The sequence below is a fragment of the Mizuhopecten yessoensis genome, unplaced genomic scaffold (genome assembly GCF_002113885.1).
Source record: "Mizuhopecten yessoensis strain PY_sf001 unplaced genomic scaffold, ASM211388v2 scaffold5893, whole genome shotgun sequence".
In the NCBI taxonomy this organism is placed as follows: Eukaryota; Metazoa; Mollusca; class Bivalvia; order Pectinida; family Pectinidae; genus Mizuhopecten; species Mizuhopecten yessoensis.
In genome coordinates this window covers 180,218-199,900 of record NW_018406276.1, presented here as the reverse complement: position 1 = coordinate 199,900, position 19,683 = coordinate 180,218, and the positions used below count along the sequence as shown (strand labels likewise).

The 19,683-nt window shown below is 38.3% G+C and overlaps 2 protein-coding genes across 2 annotated transcripts; one reads left to right on the top strand and one right to left on the bottom strand.

The window, feature by feature from the left end:
- The first annotated feature begins 4,416 nt into the window (after positions 1-4,416).
- On the top strand, positions 4,417-7,010 carry LOC110451265. The gene is made up of 3 exons (XM_021499184.1): positions 4,417-5,554; positions 6,264-6,476; positions 6,895-7,010. The coding sequence occupies exons 1-3, from the start codon at positions 5,497-5,499 to the stop codon at positions 6,990-6,992; spliced, it is 369 nt and encodes a 122-aa protein (XP_021354859.1). The 5' UTR covers positions 4,417-5,496; the 3' UTR covers positions 6,993-7,010.
- An 8,502-nt stretch (positions 7,011-15,512) lies between these two features.
- LOC110451260 lies at positions 15,513-19,004 on the bottom strand. The gene is made up of 3 exons (XM_021499178.1): positions 18,983-19,004; positions 17,996-18,817; positions 15,513-17,395 (listed from the first exon to the last, which is right to left on the bottom strand). The coding sequence occupies exons 1-3, from the start codon at positions 19,002-19,004 to the stop codon at positions 15,573-15,575; spliced, it is 2,667 nt and encodes an 888-aa protein (XP_021354853.1). The 3' UTR covers positions 15,513-15,572.
- Positions 19,005-19,683: the final 679 nt, after the last annotated feature.

Below are 19,683 nucleotides of genomic sequence, written 5' to 3'. Positions count from 1 at the left end.
AGTCTGGGCATAAGAAGGTGGGCGAGGTTGATGTCGTGACCCTCCCAAATCTTCTTTTTTAGTTTCTCGGAAATTATATCTATGTGGGGGATACTCTCTAAAGGAACCCCGAATTCAGATATAGGTAGACGGTACCCACCTGTGGATGTCGAAGGCGTCGTATACGTCGTCAGATCCCTTGGCAAATCCGATGTCGTAATGACATTCGAATGCGTCCTAGAAGGAATAGTGTTCACATTCAGGTTCGTACTAGAAGGAGCCATGTGTTGTTGGTTGGAATTTCCGACGAGTCCCAGCACCGTTTGCTGCAATCCTAGCACGGTATGTTGCATAGAATGCATAGCCTCCATCATGTCCTTCAAGGTAACGTGTTCTGTAGTGGGCGCGGCCATGTTGGATGACGTCACGTCTGTTGATGTCTGGGTGCGCGTAGGAATACTCGACTCCGTGTGAGCCTGATCACTACTGCTTGGGACAGTGCGCGCATGTTCCGCGACAGAATGTAGACCACATTCCGCGTAGGAATTTTCCGTGGTCAAATTTGGTTCTAACGGAATTATTGGTCGCGGAGTATCCTCGTGAGTGATGTTGCGAATTGCACATTCTGCGTTCTGTGGTCCAGGTTGCATCGTCGTCGATTCAGTAACCCGAGATAATGGCGCGACGCCAGTGTTCCGTCTCCTCCCGATGTTCTCCAGATAAATTCCCTTCAGTGCAGCCTTACTCATGTTGGGAGGCATGAGTATGCCTATTTCCTGTAGTTTGGAACGTAGCTGTGTGGTCGTCCAATTCGATGGATTGGCGGTGTCCCATGGCTCGGTACGTGTTGAAGAACGTCCTCGTGGGCGGCGGGAAGCCATGTTTACAGTTTAATTTTAGAGCTGATGCCACAACACACGCACTAAGCGTAATGTAAACAATTGTCAACGAGATGTAAATTGTTCACGTCCAGTCACTGAGAATTCATGTAGTTTTAGGTTGAAATTTAGGTAGAATAATCCGGGTTAGTCACGAAGATCGGGATAAATATGAAAAAGTTATCAAATAGATCAGTCAGTTACGGAGGCTGTACCAAACTGAATGGCCGTTCTGCGTGGGCTGACCAATCAGCTGCGACTATGCTCAGGCCCCTACTCTGAACATGGGCCCCTACACTGAACATGCATGTTGACCCTATAGTGTACCTGTGTGGTCAGTCTGCAAAATCTGTTATTGCTGTTTAGTATGCTTGCTTAGGTTGGGATACTATTTGTCAACATAAACCTGGTTTATCTTCATAAACCTTAAATACTGCTTTATTGTTATTACTGTTTTGAAATTATGTAATGCGCAATAAATCATGGTCTATGTTCACCCAAACCAATTTGTATGTTGTTCTTTGGGCTTTGCCATACATGTACATGAGATTGGATTAATAACAAAAACAGTAGACAGGAAAGGGTCTACCATGAGGGTGTGGAAACATGTCCGTCACTTTCAATCATAGAAAGGATGTTCTTGGACTGCGTGTCGTTACAAGCATGTGTGTGACATGTAAATCAGCATCACATGGCCTACACGAATGTAGGAAAAGTAGAAGGGCAGACCACCTAGTACAATGACTAACTGAGACCATACCATTCACAGCATCTACACCTATTAATGTCGACAGATTAGAAATGGAGTTACTACAACACCCCGATCGTCAGTTTGTGTCTTATTTGTGTAATGGATTACGTAGTGGTTTTAATACAAAAGTGGAAGATAAGGACTTGTTGAATAAAGACTGTAAGAACTTATTATCAACCAACAAAAGTGCCCTTATACATGTGATAAAGGCTATTTGTTAGGACCATTTAAAACTGATCCACCTTTTGAAAATTACTTAATGAACTAATTCATGAACTTTTGAGGTATTAGTCAGAGGAGTGTTTTACCCCTTCCTTCATCATGTCACCAATGCCAGCAGCAAGGAGAAACACCCAACTATGATGCTGGACCAACTGTATACTCGACCTACGATGCAGACGGGGGCGGGACCTCATATCTCAACAGTCAATGAAACGGCATCCAGCGCCATGCCCAGGGCGAGGTTTGGGGTATCACCCGAAGACATCCCTCACATGGACCTCATGGCGGCCTCGGTGAGGAGACAGATAATTGAAGGTAGGGACGTTAACTTAGCATCACTGTTGATCCCCTACTATGAGGTCCCCGATACCCAATCACAAAGGAATCAGGCCCAAGAACACAAACTCCGCCGGTCTCTTAGTATTGGAGAATTCATTACGGCGTTCGGAAGATATAAACGCACCATGTCCCAGGCTTATCCCGACTGACAAGAAGAATTAGAACAGTACGAAGCCATTGTTGTAGGCCTGTATAACATATACGGTGCTAAATTCTATGAGTATCATAAACTGTTTTCTTTGAAAAGTGCGAACGCCATGGCCCTCCACGGCCTCAAGATGGACTGGTCCATTAGGGATCGAGACCTAATTCAATTGGTCACCGCCGGGGCCAAGTCCGGCAGTTGCGGCACCGCACGGCAACTCAGTGAAGCGTCGCATGAGACACATTACTGTCCCCGCAGCGGCAACCATCAACAGTCCAAGAACAATCATAATGATCATTCAGAAACTTCACGTATTCTGTCAAACGCTACAGATACCGACAAACATGGCCACAAACGTGTATTCTACAATGGGCTGGAATTATGCAACAACTACAACACTAAAAGGGGCTGTAATCGTGAGTCGTCATGCACGTACATCCATGTCTGCTCTCAGTGTGAACAAAACCCCACAGAAAATGGCAGTGGAATACCACTGGAATACCACTGAAAACCACTGGTATTCAAAATACCACTGGTATGCCAATGGTATGCCAGTGGAATTGATGCTGTCAGTGGTATTCCAGTGGAATATGGGTGATCATTCTCTGGAATACCACTGCCTTATACCACTGGCAATGGCATTTCAGTGGAATACCAGTGGTAACAAAAATAGCAGTGGTATTGATACAGTAAGTGGTTTTCCAGTGGAATTTTGTTAATCGAAAAGGAAACGAGAGTCAACTGATGAGGTAAGTTAGCATGATCGGTTGGCCGTATATTATACTGATCATGATCTGTCAAGAACTCAATTCAAGTGTGTGCTTTGCAACCCTTTTAAAACAAATAAAGATGAATCTCTTGTTTATGAGTATGAGATACTAATAGAATATTTTTTCCCCTATACTAATGTAGTTAAAACAGGCTAAGGCAACAGACAGTAAGGAAAAGCGATTGAGAACATCTGAACGAGATGCAGCAAGTGTCAGTTTTGTGGAGCTCCTGGATAATGTGGATGACTCCAAGCATTCAGTGGACATGGATGTGTTAATGGATATGCTACAGAAAATTCAAAGCAAGGTATGTGATGGTTTTTGTCTAGCCTGCAACTTGTTTAAGACATTGAGACATCAAACTCAAATGTAACTCGGAAAGTATGATAAAAAGGACAATGAATTTAATACATATACCCCCATTCATCTGTAAACTTTCTCTTTCAAAGACTCCTTATCAAGAACTCCTGGACAAACAGATATTAATTAACTGCTTTAAATACTTTTAAATATTTTTAACACAAAAATGTGTGTCATTAGACTTAGTTTTTGGTTAGATATTTTGATATGAACTCCTCTAATTTAAGGTTGACGACACTTATGATATAGTGGAAACATTGCTAAATACTGCCTGAGGAGGAGCTACAAGGTAAAGTGTTAAAGATCTTTTGTATTGCATTTCTCTTTCTTTTTTTTTTTTTTTGGGGGGGGGGGGGGATAATGCATCCCCAACTAACAAAATAAGGGGAATGTTGAGTCAAGATGTGTGACTCAATCTTGAATAGGTGGTGTTGTTTGGATTAGTTAAGATTGTGACCCAATATCAGACATGTTATAATCCTAGTTGAAAGGCATACATGTTTTTCAAACATATCTAGTTAATCAGTATCATCAAACATATCTAGTTAATCTGTATCATGTCATTAAAATTTAACATTGGCTGTAAAATTTCATCAAGAGAACAGGGACATATTTAGCAGAATAAACAATAGGTGGGTACTGAAATTGGATTTGTTGAATAATGGGATAATTAACAAAGAAGTTGTAGCAACCAAAAACACAGAATTTAACTTCATTTTGAATTAATGAAACAATTCACTTTGGTTTAATTTTCAATCTATTGTAGAGGTTGGAATCGAAAGAATCTGTGACAGCGGTCAACATCTGCAGTCCTCGAACAGGCAGCAGAACTTCTCTTCAGAAAAGACTATCGGAGTTTAGTTATGGTACGTTCATATTCATATTTTCATACTTGTATATTACTTTTATTGCATGAAATACTTTGCAGAGCACCAGAATGCAGATCTCNGGCGTATAAAAAGGAGGAAAAAGATAGTGTTGTATATGGCTTTGGTTTGCCTTCCATTAACTTTTCGTTTATTCACAGCTTTTTGCATGAAGAACTTGCATTTCAAATTTCAAGTTCTTGTCATTTTAGTATGTCCCACTTATAGGCTTTCTGGGTAGTGGCAATTTTTCATGCTTTCCATTTATGTCAATCTTCTAGAACTTTCAAATTAGACTCTGTAACAATGGTTTTCTGCAGTATATAAGTGTCTTTGTTGATACTATTGTTTTTATAGAGTTTCCTGATTAATGATTGTTTTTCGTTAATTGTGAGATTATGCTGAACCATAATTTTTTTTTTTTTAATAGAACATCATCAATCATGCAGTGGACATGAAGTTGAAAATGCGCCCTAAAAATCATCCAGCAATGAAGGTAAGGTGGAAAGGGGGAAAATGTTTTACACAATGACTAAACCTTTAACACAAAACCTATAACTTGTTGTCAGGAGTATCTCCAAAATATGGACTTTTCTGTACATGTATACACTAAGAAAATTGTAGGTACTAATTAATGTGAAGATGTTGCAAATGTTCAGGGTCAAAGGTGAAGGTCACAGATGCAAGCTAAAATGAAAATTTCACACATTGATGCATGGCATACTTTTGATAATCTTCCAGGTTTAGTATCATGGTCACAGATACCTTAACATATTGAAACAGATAAATGTCTCAAAAACTGTATTTGTGCACACAAAACATATATATATCTATGATTATGGTACTCCTTGCAAAATTTACCTGCAATCATATAAGGGGAAATGTCCAGAGTATATTAGAAACTTGGAAATGGCAATATATTTGTTGTGTTCTGAATATTAACTGTCATTTGAACCTGGTTAGACAGGCCATTTGGGCTTCTTGTTTTATGAAACAGATGGTGTTAAAAATTTAATAATAAGTATTGGCACCTTACAACATTACAGTATAGAAATAAATGTTAAAGATATATAAAACCTTTGATGGTCACAGGCATTTTAATCGTTACTTATTATTATTTTGTATCTTCACAATATAATGGTTTTTATCCTTTTCAGCACAAGTACCACCACTGCAAGCAGATGGTATGGCGTCATCTGCATCTGACGTCGCCGTACTGGAAACGGTTTCAGAATCTAATACTGGTAAGAAGCAAACTTCATAGATTTGTTGGCACACATTGGGAGAAAGGGATTCAGATTTGTTAAAATGGAGGGTCTATATATATAGGCAGCATTGGGGCCCCAGAAAGATATTTGTGTAGGAAATGGCCTTGACCCATATAAAGTCACAGGGGTCAAATTTGTTAAAGCACAAAATCAGGTTATTTTGATTAACTGAAAGGCATAGAATCAAAGAAGTGAATACCAGGTGAGCAATGCAGGCCCATTGGGCCTCTTGTTTATTTGGCCTTAGGTTTATATTATATGGGGTCACACACCAATTGAAAGGGGTCTATAAGATAACATTTTGCAAATGCATATTTGGATTCAAAAATCTTCTGCACAAACTATAAATAACTGAGTTATATTATTTTGTATGCATGACACCTAGGATGTGTACTTGGGATTATCAAGGGGGCCAAATTTTAAAGTCAAATTCAACATTATAGGCTTATATTCGAAAAATAATGCCACTTTCATGGTGAAAGTTCCGCCTGGTGTGCATCTGTTAAAATTTTCATGTCTACTTGTTAAGTTAATGATGCACTTTTCATTGTGCGGATAGAGCCGATTGGATTAGAGCACAGAATATTTTACAGTGAACTTCAATATTATATAGTTCATACATAGATTTCTATGAATAGGATTGTATTTTGTATACATTGTAATTTTGATTATCTTTTAATTGAAGATCTTGTATACATTGGCGATAGCCAATATGGCATCAAAGTGGCCAGGCAGGCTTTGGAAAGGGGTGAGAAGAGTGCCAAGACAACGGAAAAATTGGCCTTGAACCTGCTGGAGGTGGTTTTGACCCCAGACGAAATTACAACATGTACCATGTATGGGAATACCCAACACAAAAAAGAGGCCATTGAAGACAAGAAGAGGAAGGCATTGCGAAGTAATAATTACTTATCTATCCCTCTAAACCAAATAGGCTGTTAAGCATTGATTAGCTCATGTGAGCTTTTCTCATCCCTCTGCATCTGTCATGAACATTTTACATTTTTTATTTCAGAAGAATCACTGAGCCTTGAGCGTCTCATAGCCCTAGCTAGATTTATAATTGTTTTGTTGTTCCTTTATGTTCCATAAAAATGTCAATAAAATTTATGTATAGGTGTTATATAATCTTGGAAACAGACGTTACCTCAATTAAACAGTCATGAATTAAATGTAAGGACTATAACGGCAAACTACTACATTAATATATAAAATGATAAATGGCACTCTTTCCATAAATATTACATTTTTTCAGGAATCTCATATATAGCTATATATACGGTACTTATTTTTGAAACTTTTGGTTTCTTTTTCAGCACACATATTTGCAACTTACAAAACTACTGACTGGGAGAAGCTTGTCAGAATAATGAACGACAAGATCCGGAAAATGAAGAAGAAAATGGACAACTAACAGGATTCAGATTACAGACAAGATTAAAATCATTTATTACTTTAACATAATTCAAATTTTATAGTAACTAAATTTAAAAAAAAAAGGTTATATTAATTCATGAAGAGGAAATAAATTTGAGATTTCATGATGAAAGTCATTCTAGTTTTACCTATTTACATCTTCATGGGTGAAAGTTTTCAGTATTTTGGGGCTATTTCTCCCCATATGTCTACAAATTTTGCAAAACCAGCTATTTCAGTGTTTCAAAAACTGAACACTTTCATCCATGCATTTTATGACAATTTCAAGTTTATTTGTTTTGTTTCCATTTTTATATAGGGAGTGAGCTTTGCATCATGTCCATATTGTCTGATCAGTTGTATAACCATTGGATTGACACTGGAATTCCAGTGGTATTTCACTGGCATACCACTGCTTTGTGAGATGAAAACTGGCAGATATTTCAGTTGAATTCCACTGGTAATCCACTGGCTTTACTACTGGTAAATTCTGCCGGCATTCCACTGGCATACCAGTTGTATTCCAATGGAATACCAGTGGTTTTCAGTGGAATGCCGGCAGAATTTACCAGTGGTAAAGCCACTGGTATACCAGTGGAATTTCCAATGGCATTTCACTTGAATGCCAATGGCTTTGCCCAGTTGAATACCGGCAGATTTTACCACCGGTATGCCAGTGGCATTCCAGTGGAATCCCACTGGAATACCGGTGGTTTTTTTCACTAGGGTATGTACTTGTACATAAGCCAGGATTGAATTAATCAAATACATGTTACAAGCCAAGCTACTAGTCAGTATAGCTTGGCTAATAATGATAATAATGAGATCCTCAATGATACTAACTAATAATAGATATTGATTAATCCCTTGTACTGTAAATATTCAGTGGATTGACTATGTGTGTATCGGAGATGGGCAGCGACCATATACATAGCGAGGGCCTACTGTAAACAATCACTTGTTGGGGGATCTATCTATATTTGGTTGGGTGTAAGTCGACAGTATACATGTCCAAGGGCCCGACTGGTCAGTGGTCAATGATGGTAATTGATAGCTCACCTGCAACCAAACAGCAGTCTGATTGGCCGCAGGAATTTTGGATAGCGTCGCTTCAGTCCAGCGGCCGTAGCAAAATGACCAGTCGGAAATAATCTTGAGTTTCATTAATTATTAATTATTTTGTCCGTTAATCACGGAATTATTTTAAATCAAATCAATATACTATTAAGGTCTCTTTTCATATAGCCTGCTGGTTCGGAACATATTAAGAGTTTTAACCATAGGTAACCTTATAGTTACTGCAGAGGGGATGTATATTTACAACTGTGCGCCTGCACAGGACAATTACACGGAACTACTTCGTGACGCGACGGCATTGGCTAGACCGCAAGGTAGTGAGGCGCCAACAGCTGCGTGTTAATCCGGGAGCTAACGTGAGAGACGAGAGTTGGACGGGATCCATATGGTGGCCTCCAGCGCCGGTAACAACATGATCATCGAAGGCATGTTGTCGTCCATGCATGATATGCAACAGACTATGTAGGGCCTCCAACAGACTGTCATCAAACTGATTGGAGCTTGCGATGCGCCTGAGAGTAATGCTCAGGAATATACATTGACGACGGCATACGCTTTGATGAGACAAGTTCAGGAGCAGACCGGTAACAACACTACAGAGACTACAGGTGAGGGCATAAACTCCGACAGTATTCCCCACATTGACATTGTATCCAATGCTCACAAGAAGAAAACTCTGGAGGGGGAGTACGTATATTTTGCCTCCCTTCTTATCCCCAAATTCGAGACCGACCGCCCGGATGATCGCCATAAGGGTATAAACATACACCTATATGAGTCCGAAGACCCCGTCTGAACAAGTCACTGACTATCCCTGAGTTCATAACCGCATTCGGGAAATTCAAAAGGGTTATGTGCGACAAATTTCCAGAACGACGGGCAGAACTTGTTTATAAAGCTAACATTATAGAAATATCAAACATTCACCATGAAGGCTGAAACTGCCTTGAGAGATAGTAATCAGAAGGTCCACTAGGACATGAAGGACAACGGCCTTCTCAGTATGGTGGTAGGAAACTCCAAAGTGAACACCTGCCATTTGTGTGGATTGACCTCCCATTCAACCCCGTTCTGTCATCAGCAAAGGGAGAAAAAGAATGTTCAAAACTATGCAAAATATCAATAATTACTAGAGAATTGGACTATTACTAGGGTCCTGGAATAACTGCATTCTCTCAGGCCTGGATCTTATCATATGTGTTTAGTCAAGAAGTTACGGGAAGCGAGAACTTCTACCCCCGTCAGACCACACAGGAGAGGTGCGGTATACCACAATGCATCGCGGCAAGATGGAGGACCGGATGTTTCACGTGAGTCTGTAAACACTGCATCTCAACATAAATCCGAGTCGTCGAGTAGTAATAACCATTTGGTGAACTTGGTTACGAGCTTATCAGAAAGTGTAGCTACATTACAGGAGTGCTATCAGCGACTGGAGAATAGAATAGACTCCCAATCCAGGCTTCCAGTGGCAGCAGCAGCCGCCAGTAGCGAGAGACAGATAGCCACATCAGTGACACAGGTGCCCCCAACTTCGTCTCCACCACAACAGGAGTACACGTTGGATACAGACGTTTCGAGGACGAATCCACGCAACCACAAGGTGAGAGGTGTAAGAGGACCAGATTTGGAACAATGTTTTATTTAAATTTTCAAAAATAAGACAACAAAACAATGAAAGCATTGAACAATAAACACTAGGAATAAAATATTTGGTGACTGTGTACTGGTATACCGGTTTATCGTGGCACCCCTAATTTATAAGGTATATATATTTTTACTCGGGTAACCGATAGGACCAAAGATGAAAACGAGAAAGAACCCCTCTAATCCTCTGTTGTCTTCCGTTTTATGTTTAATAGGCAAAACAGGTTGCATCAGAGAATAAGAAAAAAAAGACTCCCAATCCAGGCTTCCAGTGGCACCAGCCGCCGGTAGCGAAAGACAGATGGCCACATCAGTGACACATGTGCCCCCAACTTCATCTCCACCACAACAGGAGTTCACTTTAAATACGGCATACAGATGTTTCGAGGACGAATTAACGCAACCACAAGGTGAGACGTGTAAGAGGACCAGATTTGGTTACGCTTCAGAAACATTAACTTTAGTTGAAATATAAATCGTATAATCCAATTTGCGTCCTAGGTAAATATTATTACTTGTCAAACATATAAATAAACAAATAAAACTTGATAACAAACTTTCTAGCATCCTCAAGGAAAGTTTATTTTATATATATAATATCTGTTAAACCATAAATTATTTATTTAATAAAATGTTATCAGTGATCTGCAGAACTTAGACTAGAGGCCCAATATTTTTAAGGCTTATTAACTGTATGATTAATTTACCCGCATAGGTATTTGGTTTTAAATCTTATATTTTGTATGTTTTTTAATTTTCATATTTTTCAGTGGCAGTCGAAGGCTGGAGAAGAGGGTTGACCATCTGGAAAGGGAGGTGAAAGACTTAAGGTCCTCCCTTAAGTCTTTGAAGAGGAAATTTTCTGAACTTTCTGGAACATGTCAAAACAGTAATCCTGCTACTACAGAGGATAGTTCCTCCAGCACTACACTGACCTCCACATCCTCAACAGCTTCGTCCTCCACATTGACAGTGGACAACTTACTGAAATCTGTGGGTCATATTGGGAACTCGGAAAAAGAAATCAACGAGTGTATGAGGAGAATTACTCTCACAGTTTTTTCAAGACAGGACCTTGTGTGTCCTGTTCTAGGACTGGAAAAAAACCATTCCACTCCCCTGGGAAAGCAAGGCCCCCACTTGATCCAGAAAGANACGTCACTATTGTATAGACGTCATCAATAATAGAACATGGGCCCACATTTTTAGTACTTTAGGGGTAAAAATCTTGTGAAAAAATTGTCCTGAAGAAGCCCTAGTTCAGGGCGAAACCGGTCGACCTTCCAAATAAACCCAAGAACCACCTACCCTATGGCTTGTTGCGATTGATTTCTTACGATTTATATTTACCCACATTCTCAATCGCCCTGCATACTAATTGGTATCCAAGCCGGGATTTCGGAACCTACCAAACATAAACCAGAAGTACGGCGTTGGCTCTATACTTCGAGATTCTTTAGTTGAAATGATATCGATCGCTCTACATCAGCAAATTATTACTGGTAGGGACATAAACCTCGCAGCATTGTTAATACCCTACTTCGTTAATAACAGTGACCCAAATGGCCATACGTTAAGCAAGCCTGACACAAGACTTTCCAGGAATTTAACTTTGAATGAATTCATTTTGGCTTTTGGTATATATAAACAAGTTATGTGCTCGGTTTACCCGGCTAGACGTGTTGAGCTCGATCTCTACAAGAGAGACATCGTGGACATGGGCACTAGATATGCTGTAGGGTTCTATGAATATCATCGACAGTTTTCAGCCAGGGCGGCAGCACAACTCCGCTATACCAACACACCGATAGACTGGTCTATTAGAGACAATGATCTCTTTTGCAATATTTTTACTAACCAACAGCCTCTCACGTGTAACTTGTTTGACAGCCCTTTACATGTAACAGGTTTTTGTCCCACTTCTGTGTTTGGCCCTAAGCGTCAAGGGGCCCCCAGTGGAGTTTCCGAAAATTCCAAGATTGGAACAATTAGGAGTTCTAGTTTCTCTTCAGTAGATGGTCATAGTCGTCCACTTGTTTACCATGAAGGTCTTGAACTTTGCAACAATTTCAACAGCCAATTTGGATGCAATTTGCCTTCATGCAGCTACACGCATGTGTGTTAATTATATAAAGGAAATCACTCTAAATCTGCGTGCCCTTTAGACCTAACCAAGACCCAAAACAAACAAAAATGAACTTCTTGTGTGATAACCCTAGAGCGACTATACCTATTAACATTACGACTTTAAAATGAGCATTGGACTATCATCCAAACAAAAACATTTGTTGAATTATATCATTCAGTCTCTTGCTTTCAATATTTGGTTATAATGATTTCTGTTCCAAAACATGCAATATTACATACCAATAATAATACAGTAATAAACCTTAGCTATCACCCAAAATTTTCTTTACTGCGACAGTAGACAGTGTGAGGCAGAAAAATTGCACCATAAACTTTCTGCCTTGCAGCTGCCCGACGACTGAACTATTAATACAGCAAAATTGCCGTATATCGAACATTATAGGGAGATATTAGCCAGTGTTATGTTAGCTAGATAGGGCCCTATATCAAATGTTGTATATTATTATCATTATTAAAGATGTATAACAGGTGTCTACACATTATCCTTTGATATCAAGTTTGTTCAAGCATGCGCTCTATAGTTTCCTGGAGAGAAACTATTCAAAATAAGACGAATATTCACCGAACATTTTTTCTTCTTCTAATTTATGCACATTTGAACTTGTTACCATATTTACAGACAACAATATTTAGAAATACAAATAAATATTTTCATGATAGTATTTGGGGAGTATTCAAAATTAAAGAAACAGTCGTTTGACAGTTCATTTAAAGGTTTTGAATTTTGATGCATTTGGAGGCCAAAACATGCCCAAACCATACATAGTCCTTTCAACCATGTATCTTTTGCATGAATACACTAATGAGTTGTAAAAATCTGGTATCCCTGGTTTACTTCCAAAAATAGTAATGGAAACCCACAGGTTGTTGACATACACATATGTACACAGTGTATGTTTCACTACGCGCACGAGAACGACTATCATTATCAAGTGATAATAATCTCAACAAAGGTTATTGAGTCAATAACACGTGAAATTGTAAATATATCCTGATGATTGCTGCAGAGCAGGCCGAAACATGTAGAAAGTAAATAACACAAAAGACGGCCATCGACAAGGTTGTGGGGACTCAAAAAAAAACTCCAAACCTGAAGAGCATTTAATTTACAAAGATGTTACTAAAATCAAAGCATTAAAAGATTAAGGTATTAAGGTAACTATGTGCCAAGAAAACACAGTTAATGCTATTTATTCTTATATTATTTATTTTTTTATTTGCAACCAGATATGGATAAAGACAGTGGAAGAGTCCACATGCTTTTATTTACATATTTACAGACATCAACAAACCAACGTGGTGGATTAGTTGCAGACGACAATAAATTTGTTGCTGCAGTGCGAGATCGAGCGTAGCTTACAATCTGCTACCACTCCCACAGAAACAAACAAGTTGGAAGCAGCCATGGCGGAACTGTCACGATATCAACCGACGGCCAGTAACCAAGTTCACACAGCAACAGGTGCGTACACAAACTTGTCTTCGTCATGTAATGGCATTTCGTCCGACAGTTTGCCCCGACTTGATCTCGTGTCGGAGCCTTTAAAAAGACAGATACTCGAGGGAAGAGATGTGAATTTGGCCGCCCTATTGATCCCCAATTACGAGGTGGCTAGAAACCGAATAGTTTATACAGAGGGGGGAAAACTTAACATCAAGGCCCGTGTTGACCCACGATTAAACAAAACACTCACAATCAGTGAGGTTATCACCGCTTTTGGGAAGTTTAGGAGGATTATGTGTTTGAGACACCCAAACCGTCTGCGAGAAGTGCCTTTGCTTTGCACCAATTGAGCTCAAAGGTGAACTGGTCGTTAAAGGACAACAACCTACTGCCCATGCTCATGGCAGGAGCTAAAATGTACACCTGCTCATGCGGGGCGGGTTCTCACACTGCAGATTTCTGCCCTGCCCTACTCAGCACACAGCCATACCAAAATAAATATGCACCAACAAGTAATCGGCAGTATGACAAACCGTTTTACAGAGGCAATCAGCAGGCCGTGCAAAACAATAGTAGAGTAGACAACAGTTATTCACAGCCGTCACTACAAAAAGGGGGTGATGATAAACACGGAAGGTCAAGAGTGGTAATCGAGGGAATAGAACTGTGCAACAACTACAATAATGGCAGGGTTTTTTGGGCGTCATGTATTTACGGACATGCATGTAAAAACTGTCTAAATGGGGCACACCCGGCAGTGTCTTGTCCAAAAAACAAAAAGTGACTATCTTGTGACGACTTTGATAAGCAAGCCTCAACACCTGTCAATGTGAACAATTTAAGACAAGAATTAAGCAACCACCCAGATAGAAAATTTAAGGTTTATGTATATAAACCAGGTTTATGTCGACAAAAAAANAGTTTCCTTGAGTTCCATGGACTTTTGTCTTGATGCAGATGAGGTAATGCCGTCAATATTGTAACATGCTGTAACAGACAAGTAACCCATTCGTACATCCCGCGGAAGGCCTGGTCAGTTGTACATATCCAGAATATGGGCCTGACTCGAGGAAGTTGATTGGTCAGTCAACACAAAGGACCAGCTACCGATTTGTCAGTCTATACAAAGACTGCTTGACCAGTACCCTAGCATCGCAGCATCAGTAACCAGTGAGTCATTTATCGTAATGGCTATTTTTTATTCCTCTAAGTTACCATAATTTATAATAATTTACTTGGACTATCTAACACCATCTGAAACTAGAAAGACTAAAGGATATATTTAGCTACGTTTCGTGTGTTTCCAAGCCTCAGGAGAGGAGTCTTAGAGTGTAAAACTATACATAAACTTTGTAAACTTGGTAAACTTGTGGACAATGGCTTCCCCTGCGAAACCAAGTTCTTGATTTTAAGAACAGTTCTTGAACAGTTCAAGAACATCAAGAACTGTTTTTGAACTGTTCTTAACTAAAAAATCTACCGTGTTCTTGAACTTCAGTTCTTGAAACTGTTCTTGAACTATTCAAGAACAGGTTAAGAACTGCTGAAGTTCTTAAACTGTTCTTGAAAAGTTCATGAACATTTTCAAGAACAGTTCAAGAACAAAAGTGTTCTTAAAATGTTCCTTATGTGTTCTTGACTAAATTTAAGAACAGCTCAAGAACAAAAGTGTTCTTAAAATGTTCTTATTGTGTTCTTGACTAGATTTAAGAATGTTTTACGAAGATGTGTTCTTTAAATGTTCTTGATTAGAATGCTTAAAGATTATATTAAGAACAATTAAAGAACTATCGAGTTCTTGAATAGTTTTGTGATTTAACTAAAGCACTTAATGAAGTTCTAATACATATATATATATACCTTTTATTGGTGATAAATTTGATTTATGTGGTATACATGTATATATAACAATATTTATAACAATGAAATTGTAGTAACAATTCAAAATGTCATTTTTTTCTGTTACATATAATTATTTAATACTGATTGTAGTTTTTCTTTTGTTCCAGGTAACTAAAAATGTCTATGAGAAAGGCCTGTTCATTAATTAATCACATCTTCAAATTCTATTAATCACTTTCCAAAAATTAAAAAAAAAAATTATCTTGAACAATTAGAAATTAAAACTGTATATGTCTTTCACTAATAATACATTGTAACATTAGTTTAACTAAAAACAAACTTCAGTATATATATCAAATTATGTTTGCTTACATTAGGATTTCAATATATATAAAACTACCAGTCTACCAGTCTGATTGTTCACTTAAAGACTGCATGGCCATAGTTGTTTGGCATTCGGACAACAAATGAACAGTTCATTGCACTTGAGCTGAGGTAAACAAGGACTTCACGAAGCTGTTCAACATTCACCACTGTCAAGGTTTTTGTGCATCTTACAGGAATGAAATGGCTTGCTACTCTGATTTGAAGTTGAGATGGTGGAATCTTCTCCATTTTTTCAATAATACAGAAAGTCAAATCATCACATAAAATGAAATACTTCACTGATCCAATTTCATGTTGGTTATACAGAACTACACTGGATATCCTCTTTTTCATACGACTATAGTTTTCTGAATAAAACCGTCTTTCATTCACGACTATCCTGTCCATTTTCTTCAAATTGTTTAACTTGAAGCTATCATGCACTGTGATTAATTGTTCCTTGACCTCATTTTCCATTTCCTGGAGCTTTACCGACTTTAGCATACCAGCAACATCACAGTTATTTGCTTCGTACGTTATCTTCCATCCTTCTTTCTTTTTAAGCGCAAGACCTCTCTTCCGGATGCAAGATTGCGCCTGTCTATAAGCCATTACTTGTTTCAAAACCAGTCCTGTTCCATGAACAGCTTGGAGAAGTTGAGCATTTGCATCCTCAAACGGAAAACAACTCCATGCCCATAATGGTCCCCAAAGCTTCACATACTCTGCAAGGTGCACACTGGTGTTGTGGATGTTCAGACCACATGAGCCGTCACCATAAAGATTCTGGAACGCAGAATAAAACTGATCCAAGAGATCAATGGCTTTCTTCAGAGATTGTTGATTAATGCAGTCTCCAAGAAGAATATGGACACCTTCAGAGAGACACAAGAAGTTTTCAAGAAATTCATCCTTGAGAATGCCTAGCAAACATGGAAAAGCATAATATAAGAGCCAAGATTGTAGTTCTGTCGCTTTGAAGTGGCTGTAATGCTTTTCCAGGTCCCTTGGTAGCCTCTCAATACTGTCTGGTGGTTTCATCTGCTTCATTTTTTCTGAAATTACTTTCAATTTGTTGCCAATAAAGTAATTTTTGCCACTCTGTGATGGAGAAAACCATTTGTTCATAAGTGATTTGGTAACCCCCAGAAGTACGCCATGCATGTAATCTGGAACTGTTCCAAGTACAAGGTTGTAACTTTCTAAATGTTTGAGTCCAGATTCTCCTTTGAAACCCTTTTCTCTATTTCTTGCAGAATCATTTTCCATGTTGACCAATACGTCTGCATGATTTCGATCTGGATACCGTGCTCCCTGAAGTCTATATGGAAAACATCTTGCGTATCCTTTCCCTTGCTGTGCCGTCATCCCAGGCTCCTCACACTTGATACAAGCATGTGATCCATTGAAATATGACATATTGAGGATTTCTGCTTTAGCTGGTAAATCAGCAATGCCACATATAATTGCAAGCTTCACATTGTAAGCTTCATCTCCAATTTGAACATCAACACCAACATTATACAGTGAGTTCATATCCTCACTGAAGATCCTGAAAAATGGATTGAAAGGGGTTTTTTCTTTACCCTGCCATATTCCCACAAGCAAGATGTTATCCCTGCAAAAGCGTTTTGGAGGACTAAGCTCGTTTACAGCTAAAAATATAGGCCATAATTCCACCTTTGATGAGGAATATAAGTTCACACCATCAGTGTTAAACACTGCTGTGATGTTCTGTGTTTTAGGGTCAAGAAACCCGCCCTCCTTCATCAAAGCTTGGTACTCCCTGCCATCAGAAATGTCTGTGATAAGGGTTGATCCAGATTGAAATCTTTCATAGGATTCTGCTTTAGTAGTTTGAATATCTTCCCAAATTCCTGAAAAAAATAATATAATTTTAGTATTTCTTTATTATATACATAAATTAAGAGGGATTTAACCTTTTTATCTCTTCTTCACTCTACTGGACTAATAAGTGACACGGGTATGACACGGGTAATGCCAGAAAGATCTACCATGTGCTATATATAATATATGTAAAACAATATTAGAGTCACTCTCAGTGTCCCGTAATAAATAAATAAAAACATTAAAGACAACACATTTTGAATTAAACTAATGCATCATATATATATATAGGTTTATAAATTTGCATTGTACATGTATCTAATGCATTATATAAATAAAAACAAATTTGTGATCATATGATTATCAACGACACTCCATTATATTTTCATCCAGTACTGTATAGTGTAAAGTTTGGTTGGGACCTCGGAAAAATTTCAAATAAAACAGGGTCTTCTGAGTTATACAAATTAATGAGGTTCAGATGTTACTGTATATATAACTATATACAGTGACACTTAAATTTAATTCAGGTTTTGTTATGTCGCTTTCAGGAAAAAAAAATATTTTACAAAAGCAAAATTATTGTCATAAATCACAACAAACTAAAACTAAACTAAACGTAAAATCACCTGGTGTTTTGAGAAGATCAATCAGCTGTTTCCTAATATCACTAAACACAAAGCTCTGATTTGGCTGTCTGGACTTGCTTTGTTGGTTTGACAATACACCTTTATAACGGAGACCATCACAATTGGTAGTTTGGCATTGAAAAACATCCTTGTCACCTGGAAAGACAGTATTGCACTTTATACAATAATGTACTTCTCTGACTGGTGTAGTGTCAACATAGGACATCATTTGGCCAAAGTCCAGCTTCGAAATGTCCTCATGATGTTTAAACATTGTTTTTATAGTCTGTATTACATCTTTGCTTGTACTCGCCGAAAACTGGTTCCGTAAAAAACAAGATAAAAGAGTGAGAGCTTGATATTCATTTTCTGGAATGCCCGCATCATTATTATCTTCTGTCTCACTTGCTGATGAAATTGTATCAAATGAGTCTGATGAAGAAAAGCTTGATGAATGGTCATCAAGACATGAAGAACTGGTATCATTATCAGAAAACCCAAGAACTACTGATTCACTATCTGTTGAAAATGAAAATTCAGAAACTGAGTCTACATCAGGTGAAAAAGCACTTGTTGAGTCTGAGTCAATGTTTGGTAATGATGATGAAAGATTGTAAGTATTTTGCTTTTCAGGGGTCATTAGAAGTGTACTAGTCTCAAGAGTAACTGTAGGTGTATCATTCTGTTCAACACAAATTGGAAGTTGTTCATCAGGTGATGGTGTATGGCCAGATTCAAATGATTCCTCATCAGAGCATCCATATGATTGACTATGACTGAGATTTTCTTGAGATGTTGACGGCTGGTCATTAATGAAATCTCCTGAAAAGAGAAAATAGTATAAGATTTAACAAATTAACATTTTCAGAAATACTTGTATTATAAAAAAAATGTTCCTTGTATTAAATTATGGAAAAGGTTTTTTTTAATTCTTCACAGAGCAGTCTGAACTTTCAATTCAAAATATATCATGAATCTATTTCATACGCAAACTGATTGAATAGTTCATTACGGTATCATAAATCATTGCTAACAAACAACTTGCAAGGTGTATCAGAACAAGAGGCCCATGGGCCTTAACGGTCACCTGAGTCTATAGTATTTATTTTTGTTGTTGAAATATGTACCAATTTGAGTAAAAAATAGTATAATGTTAACTTAACTTTGTCAGGACCATGAGCTGATCATTCCTAGACCAATTTTAAGTGAGATCGGCCTATTAGAACTTAGTAGCAAAATAGCGGCCATGGCAGCCAAATTGTATTTCTGATTGACCCGAAAAATAACAACACTTTGTCAGGACCATGATTCGATCATTCCTACAAAGTTTCAGTTCAATCGGCCAAGTAGATCTTTACTTTAAGTTTGAAATAGTTTACCAAAATGGCAGCTGTGGTGGCCATATTGGATTTCTGATCGACCTGAAAAATAACAACACTTTGTCAGGACCATGAGTCAATCATTCCTACAAAGTTTCAGTTCAATCGGCCTAGCAGAACTTGACTTTAAGTTTGAAATATGTTTTCAAAATGGTGGCCGTGGCGGCCATATTGGATTTATGATTGACCTGAAAAATAACAACACTTTGTCAGGACCATGAGTCGATCATTCCTACAAACTTTAAGTTCAATCGGTCCAGCAGAACTTGACTTTAAGTTTGAAATAGGTTTTCAAAATGGCGGCCGTGG